Below are 12,833 nucleotides of genomic sequence, written 5' to 3' on the forward strand. Positions count from 1 at the left end.
AAGTTAAACTTATTGATAATGATTATTCTAATGAATATATTTTGCAGTTATTTCAATTATCCTGATCAAAATTAATTTTTTTTTTTGTTTTGTTTTGAATGACTAAACATATTTCCGTTTACATTTAAATTAATTTTCTATTGCTAACTTTTTCACTTTTTTTCACAATCATTAATTTTTATGTTTAATTAATGCTTAAATAGTGTTATCAATGATAATGCATGTTTAAATTGACTTTTTTTTTTTGAAATTAGAAAATTCAATGATATAATTGAAATTAAAAAGGAAAAAAGAAAATAATCTTTTTTTTTTATTACATAACAAATTTAATTGTTTTAGATTATCTTAAATATTTCAACTAAATTAATTAGCTCTTTTATAGTATATAAATTAAATTTTTTGAAAAATTAATAACTGTTTCAATGAAAAACAGATATCAGATGAACTTATATTATATATAGTAGTAAAATTGCTAAAGTTTCAATCATTTTAGTCAATTATATAATCAATTACATAATATTACCTGAAACCAATAATCAATCATATGAATGAAATTAAATTTATTCAACGTTAATCATTATTTCATGAAAAAAAAAAAAAAAAAAAAACAGATCACAGATGAATGATATATGATCACTGCCCTTGACCACTGTCCACATTCTAATGCTAAATGTTTGTAATTTAAAAATATTCAAAGGCACTGCATTCATTTAGCATTTGTGAAGTGTAATGCATGCAGTGCAGCACCGTATGCTGCACTGCATTTTGGACATGCATTAGATGAAGCGACAATCTCGAGTAATCCCTGACATTGTTGAATGATTTCATCGATGAAATAATTTTTACTCGCATTACCAGCTAATATGATACGTTCAATGCCCCATTCTCGAAGTTGATAAGGTGAAAGAAGACGAAATAAATTCGAGACAATTCCAGAAGCTGTACGATGAAGTATCTGAAATGAAACTTTTCTAATTACTAAAATTTAACTTTTTATGGATGTTACGGTGATATTTTATAAGGTATATGAAAATTTAGTATATATAGTTAAAGCTAGTATAGTTTATAAGTTTGTCATACTTGTAAACGTATATTACAAAAACATGAAGTAATGATTTAATATTATCTACTTTGGATGTTTGAGAAGTTAATGAATTTAAAATTATTGAAAAGAAACGCTTTGAAATACATTCTATTTTAGATTTCAACAGTAGATTTTGATTTAAAGTGTAGAATTAAACTATTTTGCTAAAAATAATTTAACTAAATAAGATGAATTATGACATAATTCCACCTAATAATTCCACCTAAATTAAACATACCTCTTCAATTGTGGTACTTGAATTGATTCCGGAAATGTATGATGAAACATTGTCTATACGTTCAGGTAGAAATACTGGTTGAATATCAACTGTAGACGATGAGCAATTTTTACATTCATTTAAAATATCGTTTAATTTTTGATAATCAACCTGTAGATCATTTCTATCTGAGATAAGTTGTGAGGCCCATTCAACAACTTTCTGTAAAACAGCACCATCCATCACATATCATCTTGTCAAAATATCAGAACTGAGAATTTAGAGAATTTGCACTAATCATGAAATGCCGGAAAGCTCAACTTCAAGTTTTCTGGATAATTCTTTTATCATCATTTGTTGAATGAAGCATGTACAATAAAATGGAAAAAAGAAAGCACTTACCTCTGCAATTAGATTAATTGCGTTACCGCCATTCATTGATGCGGCCACGATTATCTTATTTTTTCCGCAGTTACCAAAGAACGGTACAGTAAGAAGCGGAGCGGAAGCGATAAGATTTATCGTTGGTAAAAAACAGAGTTGTGCTGATGTACCCAAATTTAATACTAAAAAATTTGAATAAATAATGAAACAGTTCTAGTTTTCACTCAAAATTCCAAAGTTTAATCTTCTGCTCTTGTAAAACAGAAGTTTTTAACTGTAACAATGAATTTTGCTTTTCACAAACTCAAAATAGAAAAATTACTTCCTAATTGATTAAACATGTTGAAGTTATTCACCTAGAGAGATTGAATTAAAGCATTATTTTATTAAACAATGAGCTGAAAGTGTGCCTAAATTCAAGCTATTAACTAAAAAAAAAAAAATTCAAATTACTTCTAGTTAAAATTCTATGCAAGAAGTCCAAATTTAAAGTTAAAACTTTAAAAAAAAAGAAAAAAAAGCAAAGGAAAAACTAGCAACTAAGCTGAAAGAAGCTTCATTATAAATAAATAAAAAATTGTCTAAGAGAATTTCTCTCTTCTTTGAATGATATCAGATTTTGCAAATTTTAATAACATCAATACAAATTCAAGTACCAGCTGTTCCGGGTTCTAATAACGGATAAACAGTGCTTTGAAGATCACCACAGGATGCTAAAAGTTTTGCACCAATTGGTAAACCAAAATTAGCTCGTTTTACCAAGCCAACAATTACCTCTGTTGAACAAATTGTTGGTAGTATGTGTTTTGGTACCAATTCATCCTGCAGTAAGCATTATACCTTTTAAATTCATTCCTTGAAAATTCGATCCTTAACCTTAGCCCATTAACTGATTTGACAGTTGACATAGTTTCTTCTCAATGAAAATTTAAGTAATATCATAATTGCGATATAAGTTAAAATATTAATTAAAAAAGGAATAAGTTAAAATATTAATAAAAAAAGGAAAAAAATCAAATATTAATAAAAAAAAGAAGGAATATCATAAGAAATTCTAGGGTTACTATTATTCTAGAACACCAAATAAACAGATAGTTTGAAAATGATGATGAAAATATTAGTAAATAAGCTTATCCTAGATGAAATTTATCATATAAGCTTATCCACAAAAATTATTTACCCCAAGAACAGTATAAAATATTGAATAAAAAATTTTTATTTTCCAATTTTTTAAAATTCATCTAACATACTTAATGATAATTACTTTTAGTATTTTTGAACAAAACTAAAGTGACAATGTTGAATGTTATGAAATAATTATATATCAGTTAACATTTTATAATTTCTACATTTTACTAGAAAGGAGGAAAGAGGAAGAGAAAAGGAAAAATGTTGACCGATACAGTCCAATGTCCACTATAAGAGCAGTAGCCCCAACTATACGCATTTTGAATACCAATAAATGCTTTAGATGATTGACAAAGGTAACAAATAATCAAATCCATAATGGTACCACAACAGGTCCATTCTGTATTAAGTTGATTAGATGAATGTAACCATGCAAGAGTTACCATACCAAATCCAATATGTAAATAACCACAATCCCATCTGTACAATAAGTTAAATTAAGTTAAGTTAAATCAATTAAAATTATTAATTCATAATGTTAATTAAAAAATTTTTATAAACTTTATCCAGTTACCTTTTTTTGTTTTCTTCGAGAGGGATTAAACAAAAAATGAGTTAATAAAGAAAAAAAAAAAACAAGAGGAGGTACATTTATTAAAATTAATTTGAAAATTAAATTAACAAAAAACATGCAAAGTGTTTTTTTTTCCCTTTTTTTTTTTTATCTTTTTGATGATAATTAAACCTGGGAAGTGAATTGAGGAATTCTTTTGGTACTCTTTCATCCATCCATGTTATCAATGGTGAACAATTAAATTTACCTAAAATTATTTAACCATTATCTAAAATTTTATTTCTAATTTCTTTTAATATAAATTGCATTTCAGTTTGTCTATCATTTCGATAATAAAATTTATCATAATTTTAAACTCATTTTTCTCCTTCTCTTTCTTCTTCTTTTCCTTCATAAAGCTAACCTTTTACTAAATCATTACCATTCCAAAAGACAATACCATGCATTTGTCCTGTTACACTAACAGTCACATTCAATGATAATTTTATTTCCATACATTTTATCAAATTATGTAAAACATTTAGTATTTTAACCGGATCCTGTTCACGATACATATTTGATTCATGTTTTAGCCATGCATTATGCGTTACACACTTTTCCACAAGTATCCTAAATTTAAAACTATCAAAAAAGAAAAAAAAAAAAAAAAAGATATAAAAATTAGCTTATGAATTCGAACAAAAATTGATGTAATTGATTAAAATTTAAAAAAAAAAAAATTTGAAACATGAATTTCTGAACTCTAATCAATTATAAGAAAAAAAAAAGAGAAAGGGATCAACTTACTATAAAATTATGTATCAGTTTATAAAAATGAAATAGTTTAATTTGATGAAAATATTCAAAATTTTTAATAACTTATAACCTAAATGGAATTAAATGGAAATTAAATACAAATCAAGTTTTACATTCAATTTTATATTTGTCATCTATAATGGTAGTTTTTTTTCTTTTTTATATTGAAAATAAAAATTAAAAATTGAAGCTTTAACCGATTGTTAATATCCAGAATGCAACATTTAACACTTGTCGTTCCAATATCAATTCCAATAAAATTACCTACTGCTACTTCTTCCATTGAAATTTTGAAATTTTGACAACAGATAATATCTATAAGCTATTTGTAAACAAACTAATTTTTGAGTTTGATTAATTTTTTTTTGTCAAACTCTGATTAATTTTGTCACTCATATAATCTAATTTTAGCATATTAATTTATATACTACATATAAAACGTCAAATACGTTTTAATCCACGTGAAATACAATACAAGAAGAAACATAAGTATAATTTATGCATGCACATGCAGTAGTTAATTCCGCACTACCATTTATTAGTATGACCTGTTTAAATTAATAGTTACCTGTGTCTACCTGTGTCATATAAAACTTTCAACACTTGAAATATCATCTATCTATTATAAATCTATAAATATTTCCACTTTAGATATTTTTATGATATGTTTAATCGTAAACGTAGATTAGATAACGTTGAATTTTATATTATTTTATGTTAGATGAGATAACGCTAAATTTTAAGTCTAAAAAAAAATAAATTTCAATCTGTTTATCAAGATATCTCTTACATTTTCTTTTAAATAAAAGCAATCTTCTGCCTAGACTAATCCTAAAAAGAATCGATTATATTTAAAATATCTTAAAAAAGCTTCGTCATTTATTCTTTAAATGATAAATATCAACTATTTTAATACTTGATATTGATAAGTTGATAAGCTTTTTTTTTTTTTTTTTTTTTTTTTTCAACAAAGAATTGTGCAATATGCATCCAAATGATTTAAGAAAACATCGATTATTAATTTTAAATGTTATTTATTATCCTCCCATATCAACAACAAAATCAAACAAATGAAAAATGGACATCGTCAATTTCTATTGCACTACTTGAAAAAATATTTCGAAAAATTTCAAAAGAAATGAATTCACCTAAAAATTATAAACAAAAATATATCTAATTATCGTTCAACTAGAATAAACACCTGCATATCTTTACTCTCATTTATAATAATCATTTTAGGTATGATAAGTTAAACAAAAAATATTTCAGTACACACACAAAAATCAAATAAATTAGTAAGAAGCTAAAAAAAAAAAACAAAAAATTCATCCTCATTGCTTCGAAATGTATAAATCAATTCATTGCAAATGCGTTTTCTGTTCTATTTTACAGTGTTAAAAAAAAAAGTCGCTAATATGTTAAATTTTAAATGTAATTTTAGATTATAAATTCAAAAAGTTCATATTATCAATTTCAATATACAATGGAATTAAAAACAAAAAAAAAGTCTAATTTAATAGAAAAAAAGAACATAACACATGGAGGCGGCAAGAATGGAGAACTGTTCAATCCTTAAAGCAATGGATAACAGATGAATATATACAATTTAAAAAAGAAAAAAAAATGAAAAAATGATAGGCAAGCAATCGTAAAAATAACATACAATAAACAATAAGCGAAAGGAATGATTGATTTCATGGAAAATAATAAAAAATAAAGATGACGAAAATAGCAGATTACAAAGAAAAGATTGCTAATAAAGTTAATATCATATCAATTAAAATTCATGATAATAATAGCTAATCTTTGCCATTTTTATATAATTCATGATGCAAAAATCAAATGGTCATAAAAAGATAAATTAGAATTTATTATCTTAAACAAAAAAAAAATAAACAATTGTTACAACAAAAGAACTCAAATTAACAGTGATTATAATTATGAGATACGAAAATCACTTCAGTTATGATATAAAGAATTGAAAAAAAAAAAATGAAAAAAAAAGGTGATTCAAGAAAGAAAATGGAAAGAATTGATTTATAAAAAAGAAATATGACCAATTAAATTAAAAACCCGTATCACTAAAAAAAAAAAAAAATAAACAAAGTAAAATTCATCTCAATTATATAAAATCTATTCTTATTTTAATTTGAAAAATCTAAAACAAAACAAATAATAGTATTACATATTAAATTTATGTCATTACTACAAGAAAAAAAAAACACAAATCATTAAACTATATTCATATAGTCTATTCATTTGTTTCACTGTAATGGGAAATTTGAATAATGAAAAAGGATTAAAGAGATCATAAACGAATCATTCTCTCAATTAATCAAACATAAGAAAAGAGAGAGAGAGAGAGAGAAAATATAACTAAAAGTACTAAGATCATAAACTCTACCTTAGATTATTCCATATTTTCTCTAAAATGAATTAGTAATTTAGCATTTTATTAGAGACTATAATACTGTTCATAAGTATTCTTCCAAATTTACAACAGATGATTAAATAACTCAAATATATACATGCATTCTTGAGTAATTATCATCTTCACTAAGCTTTTTATCTCCTCATTTTGCTAGCAAAATTGTCACCTATTTGCTTTTTTCTCCATCATAATTTCCGCTTTTCCTGATGGTTTTGGTAGCACTTTCGAATCTTGCGGAATCGAAATTACAGATTTATTTGTAGCAAATACTTTTTTAAACACATCATCTGGACCCATATTCTCTACTGCCAAATGGTATGCTGCTGCTACTGTTTGAGAATCCATTTTTTTTGTGATGCCTAAAAATTAAGAAAAAATCATTTCATTTTAAATCTCTAACCTTGACCTTAATAAATGAAAGATGACGAATATTGAAAATGATAAAAAGATTGACCACTGCAAACTTATCATGAAACATTTTCAAAACTAGGAAATTACCACTTCGAAGATTTAAACAGATTTAAACCTATGTACAATATGGTATACAATTAATCAGAATTTTTGGCAAAGGTTAGATATAGTAATAAAATGTTAGAAGAGAAGTGCACATCGTTCTCGAAATTTTGAATAAGTAATTAAGTGCAAATTATATAGTAAAAGCAAAATGATTGTCCAAAATACATTGAAATTATGAGTTATGTTTTGATTCTAAGAGCTTTTTAGGCCTTAAGTATTACGATTTCATTTGTGAGCGCCTACTTTAGAAATGTCAATTCCTGATAGGTTATTAAATTTTATGAGAATAAGATTAAAGTTATATGAATAACAAATTAATTTTTTTATTCATATGCAAAATATTGAAATTTTATATAATTGAACTAACCAAAAGGTCGTAGATGATAAATAAGATATTCCAAAACGTACATCAGTGAAGGATTTACGTAATGAAATGATATTGCATAATCACTACAACATTCTGGACCCTATAGAAAATATATTGAAAAATAATTTACAAATTATATATTCTAAAGGATGTAAAACTGATTTTTTTCTTCTTTTGAAAATATTAAAACTAATTCAAAGAAAATTAGATTAAGGAATTTTCATTCAAATACATGAAATCTTTTAATAAAAAGTAAACAACAAGAAGTAGTATTTTAGGTGCTTTACTTTTCAAAAAGAAGAAATGCTATTTCTTTGGTCTAAACTAAGCAAAAAGTGAAGAAGAATAGAAGAGCAAGATCAATTAAAAGGTGTAAATAATAGAGAATAAAAAGAAACAAACCTGTTCTACAGGATAATATGTATATTGCCAAAACCAGAATTTTTTATCTACATGTCCTGGCATCAAATGATGTGCTGGTACGAATGGAAGAAATCTGAATAATAGCATAACTTCCTGTCAATATTTCAATTAAAAGACTCGTTATGAGTCATCAAGCATAAATATTTACTATGAAATTATCAAATCAACATTTCATTTATAATAATAATTATTAACCTGTGATGACCTTCAGCATCTCTTGAATCACCTGCTTTTACGCCAACTTTCTCCAAACATTTTCCAATTTCTGCATCTTCTGCACCACTTTCACTTTTCTTACACTTGTTAGGATCCTTAATTTCGTTTCAAAGTAGTCATTTGAAAATAGCAGCATCTCGAAATGTTTAATGGAAGTCAAAACAAAATCTTTGATTACTTAACTACAGCCACAAAAATAGTTGATCCCAGTAAACAACTAAATTATAAAGTAGTGCACTAACAATTTCAGTCAATTTGATACTTTTTTTTTTTTGAATAATATATTAATTACTTATCATTTCCAATGGAATCAACATCATCCAATTAAATATGCTAAATTACCGGAAGTGCTTCAGTGACAAATTTTTTAAGAGCTGTTCTGGAAAGTACATAACCAGCTCCACCACTCATATAACCCTGTTTTGTGAATGGTTTAAATTTACAACCAAACCAAACTGGTTCACTTGGATCATGTGCTAGCAACATGAACCTGAAATTAAAAAAAAAAAAAATCACATTATTTTTATTTATTATTTGCATATTTCACGAAATTTCCCTTAATCTCCAGATATGAATGGAAATAAAAATGCATTATTTAACGTTAAAAAATAACAAATAAAAATGGAATTCAAAAAATGCTTCATAATATCAAAAAATTGCTTAAAAAAATGAAATTTCCAAAAATGAATAAAAATATTAAAAAGAAACCTCAAATTTTCTACGATAACATAAGTATCATCATCCGCTTTCAAAAACCAATCATAATCATTAAGATAAAAATCATGCAAATATTTAAATGCTGCTTTCGTTTTTGCCCATAAATGATCACGACCTTCTGAGATATTCAAATTTATGGACGGTAAAGATGGATCTGCTTCGGAAGACATAAATATGTACCTATCATTAGAAATATTTGTAGTTCAGAATTAAAATAATTTTGGAGCGATATTAAAAATTATACTTTCATAGAAATAAACTTTGAAATAACAAATTTAGACATTTAACAGTAAATGATATGTGAAATAATTGGAAAGGAAGAGATAAGCCACTAACATCATCTACATCTTTCAGATTCTATTATTTATCAATCAGTACGGAGCAATAAACTATTATTTCATTTTCTTTTTTTTTTTTAAATAAATGAAATAAAATAAACATTTTTCAAATCACCTTTCAAAGCATTTTCTTTTCAAAACTAAATCTGTCTTTCTCTTCCGTTATAGACCCAAAAGGTAAAACTACAAACTTTTTGGGAAAATATTCAAATTTACTAATGAAATAAGCATATGAATAAAATGATAATTTCACCAAACTTTTTCAACTATTACTTTATTAGATGTAAGATTAACACAATCACAGGTCAAACTTACTTTGAACAACGTCGACTCCACGTCGCTTTCACGTGTTTCGCTCTTTTCTCATGATTTTGCTTTCCTGTTAGTATCCAACAGAATATTCGTACTTTTGATTCCAATAATTTTGCCACAGAATCATCATCTATAAATAATGAACATTTCGAAAAAAAAAAAAAAAATTCTTTAAATAATCATAAAAGATTATAAAATTAAAAAAACTATTAAATTGGCAACATAACTTAAACTAAGCTTTTTTTTAAGGGATTTTTTTTTTAGAAAAATTTTTAGGGAAGATAAATTATAATTTAAAAGAATAAGTAAGTACCATTATGTAGACTGGTACCATTCCCATGAAAATATAATGGAGCAGTTGGTGCACTCCTATCATCAACTTCCCATTCCTCGTGAGCATCATCAAAATGCCCAGAAATCCGTTGAGGATTTTGCTTAGCTGCTAGCTGAGCTATCGGTGAAGTAACAGTATAATTACCTAACAAAAGAATGAAATAAGTATTAAGTAAAAATTAGTAATGTTTTGTTTTGTTTTGTTTTTTTTTTCTTTTTTATCAATTTCATATACTTCTAATTAAAAATAACCTAAAATAATCGTTTTTTGGTCAAATAAAAATTTTGACTTTTAAAGACAATGAATATATTGATACAAAATAAAATACATAAATGACACTTTTTTAAGAACAAATAAAATTTCTAATAGCAATAAAAATTTCAAGTGATAAAAATATTGCGATAAAAACACTGAAAATTACAATTGTTATTTCTTAATTCCTAAAAATTTATTTTATTCGTTGTTTTTAGGCTAATAATTTGATAGAAAATAAATTCTGTTTGAAAGAAAACAGATTAATTTTTGTATGTTTGGCAATAGATAATTCCAATGTTATTAAAAGAGGATTATGTTAAATTCAGTTGACTGTTAATCACTTTTGCATTAATGTTGACATAAGGAGAAGATAAAATTGAGCATTCACCCGATAGAGATAAAAGTGATAGTGAAAAACCGATAATAATACCAAATAACACATAAAATCCTGATGATAATAACCGCACATTAAGTAGCATTTTTCTACAAATGACACCAACTAAAATCATTTGTGCATTAAAATAAACCAATCGATAGTTTGAACATTGCTTCTGCAATCAGTTCTAAAATTACAAACAACAAAAATTCTCTTGCTTTAATAATTCACAAATCAACTAGTATCATTCATATTAGTTTAGCAGCAACAACCAATAATAGCTCAGAAAGTTTAATTCGGAATGTACATGTCTAAGTAAAAAACTAATCAATTTATTAATAAAGCTTCCAAATATTAATTCATTATTATCAGTAATATCTTAAAGATAAAAATAATCACTAATGACTTTTATCGGTTCGATAATCATTAGTACGAATAGTGTTCGAATAGATAAATGAAATGAGGTCATAAATGAAGTGACAGCTCATCATTTGTCATCATGCACTTAACCTGCTAATTCTATTAATTTAAAGAAAATAGAACCATAAATCAAAGTAATTTAAATTCAATAAATAGATGAACTCAACTCTAAATGCATATTACACTCTATTTTTACATACGTTTAAGATTTTAAGATCATAACAAGGTAATGATATGATAGCCTGAGCTTATGCTAGCAATTTAGAACATCCATAATCCAATGATGGAATCTGGATGCTAGACAAATGAATTAATCAGAATAAAAGTTTATAAGTGATTGAACGAAAAAAGATGAAAATGAAATAAGCGGAAATTTTACTTCGATAATCAAAATAAAGAGCCATGTGAAAAAAAAAAAAAACTTATGAAAAGTCAAAAACAAATAGTTTCAGCTGGAAATATAAATGCTAGCAGTATATTATTCTTTCTTTTTTTCTAGAAAACATCATCTGAAAACTTATCCTATTTACTTATCTTAGTCAGTTACAATTATTATGGATACAAAATGATGAATTATAATTTAAGTATAACTGCTTCCTATCATAAAGTTTTAATCGCATAAATTAGTTACCAAATTCTCTTGTCATAAAACAATTATTCACAAATGCTTTTTTTTTTCCTTGTTCAATCACTTAAAAATTTCCAAAATCTAATGAATTACTAACTTTTGATTAAAATGGATCATAAATACAAGATATTCATAATTAAAATATACTTTCCATTCAAATTTCTATAACCATATTAAAGCTTAATTTTTTTTTTTTTTTAAATCTTATCACAAATATGTTGGCAAAATGATCTCATCTATTAGGATCAATCAAATGATTCTAATTAATACTTGGTCAACTTTTCAAAACGATAATTTCACAACGATTAGTAGACATATCACATTTCATTGCATTCATTTCTTTCATTTCCTGATTTCCCTAGCAATCAATGAACCGATCAACAAATCATGTTATGGATGAAATCACAGAATGAATTAAATCTCAAAAATTCGAAAAAAAAAAAAAAAAAAAAAATACAAAAACTCATTGATATGGCAAAGCACATCTTTCTCTTTTAAACTGATATTTTTGCAAAAAAGAGAAATAGAATGATGGAAATGAAACAAAACAAATACTCTGTATACTATATATCAATCAAATAACTCTATATCAGTTAAATTTTGACCATTATTTTTTTTTTTGGTAACCAATATAAACTTTTCTCCGTTCCTATCTATCCCTATCATTTCACTATTTTATAAATCAAATCAGAAATAACAGTTTTTTTTTTGTCTCAAAAACTACATCTATTTGTACAGTCAATACATGCAGTCTATTGAATCATAATTTCGCTAGTTAAAAATTTTAAATAATAATCAAGATTTCAAATTAAATTACTATCCTCATTTTGACAATTAATTCATTTTTAACTAAGAATCCAAATAATTTAATATTTCATACTAAATCAAAGATTAAGTTGTCATACAATTATGTTCATTAATAAATAGAATATATCATTTATATATTTTTAATAAATAAACAACCAACCAACTTTTTCAATGATAAACCGACAAATCCTACTGATCGTAAATAGATTGCATACCAATGACTCATTTGTAAACTACCACCATTCCTCCCAATTAATCAATCATTTGAATGATAAAAACAATTTAAATATTTAAGATTTCTTTCTCTTTCTTTTTCTTTCTTTCTCTCTTTCATGTAAAACTAATTTTACATTTATATTTAATTATTCTCAATTCTTCAATAAGTTAAATTAATTCATCTTCTATCAAAGAAGTTTAAAGACCGACAATTAATACCATAAAATAGATACAAAGGAAAAAAGAACTGATCGAACGGGTTGTAAATTTTTCGAAATTTCAAACAAAAGGTGAA

General features: G+C 25.1%; 2 protein-coding genes across 2 annotated transcripts; both read right to left on the reverse strand.

Annotated features, from left to right (window-relative positions):
• Window positions 1-706: 706 nt before the first annotated feature.
• Bm6000 (Uncharacterized protein) lies at window positions 707-4,465 on the reverse strand (the record flags this gene model as incomplete). Its single annotated transcript, XM_043077777.1, has 8 exons — window positions 707-955; window positions 1,323-1,523; window positions 1,704-1,867; window positions 2,342-2,507; window positions 3,083-3,293; window positions 3,559-3,634; window positions 3,791-3,996; window positions 4,380-4,465. 8 exons carry the CDS (start codon window positions 4,463-4,465, stop codon window positions 707-709), a joined length of 1,359 nt encoding a protein of 452 aa, XP_042933711.1.
• A 2,310-nt stretch (window positions 4,466-6,775) lies between these two features.
• Bm2667 (Uncharacterized protein) lies at window positions 6,776-10,570 on the reverse strand (the record flags this gene model as incomplete). The annotated part of the gene is made up of 9 exons (XM_043077778.1): window positions 6,776-6,972; window positions 7,497-7,596; window positions 7,899-7,992; window positions 8,115-8,230; window positions 8,478-8,625; window positions 8,844-9,032; window positions 9,506-9,632; window positions 9,816-9,980; window positions 10,480-10,570. 9 exons carry the CDS (start codon window positions 10,568-10,570, stop codon window positions 6,776-6,778), a joined length of 1,227 nt encoding a protein of 408 aa, XP_042933712.1.
• Window positions 10,571-12,833: the final 2,263 nt, after the last annotated feature.

Source organism: Brugia malayi, assembly GCF_000002995.4.
Source record: "Brugia malayi strain FR3 genome assembly, contig: Bm_v4_Chr1_scaffold_001, whole genome shotgun sequence".
Taxonomy (NCBI): Eukaryota; Metazoa; Nematoda; class Chromadorea; order Rhabditida; family Onchocercidae; genus Brugia; species Brugia malayi.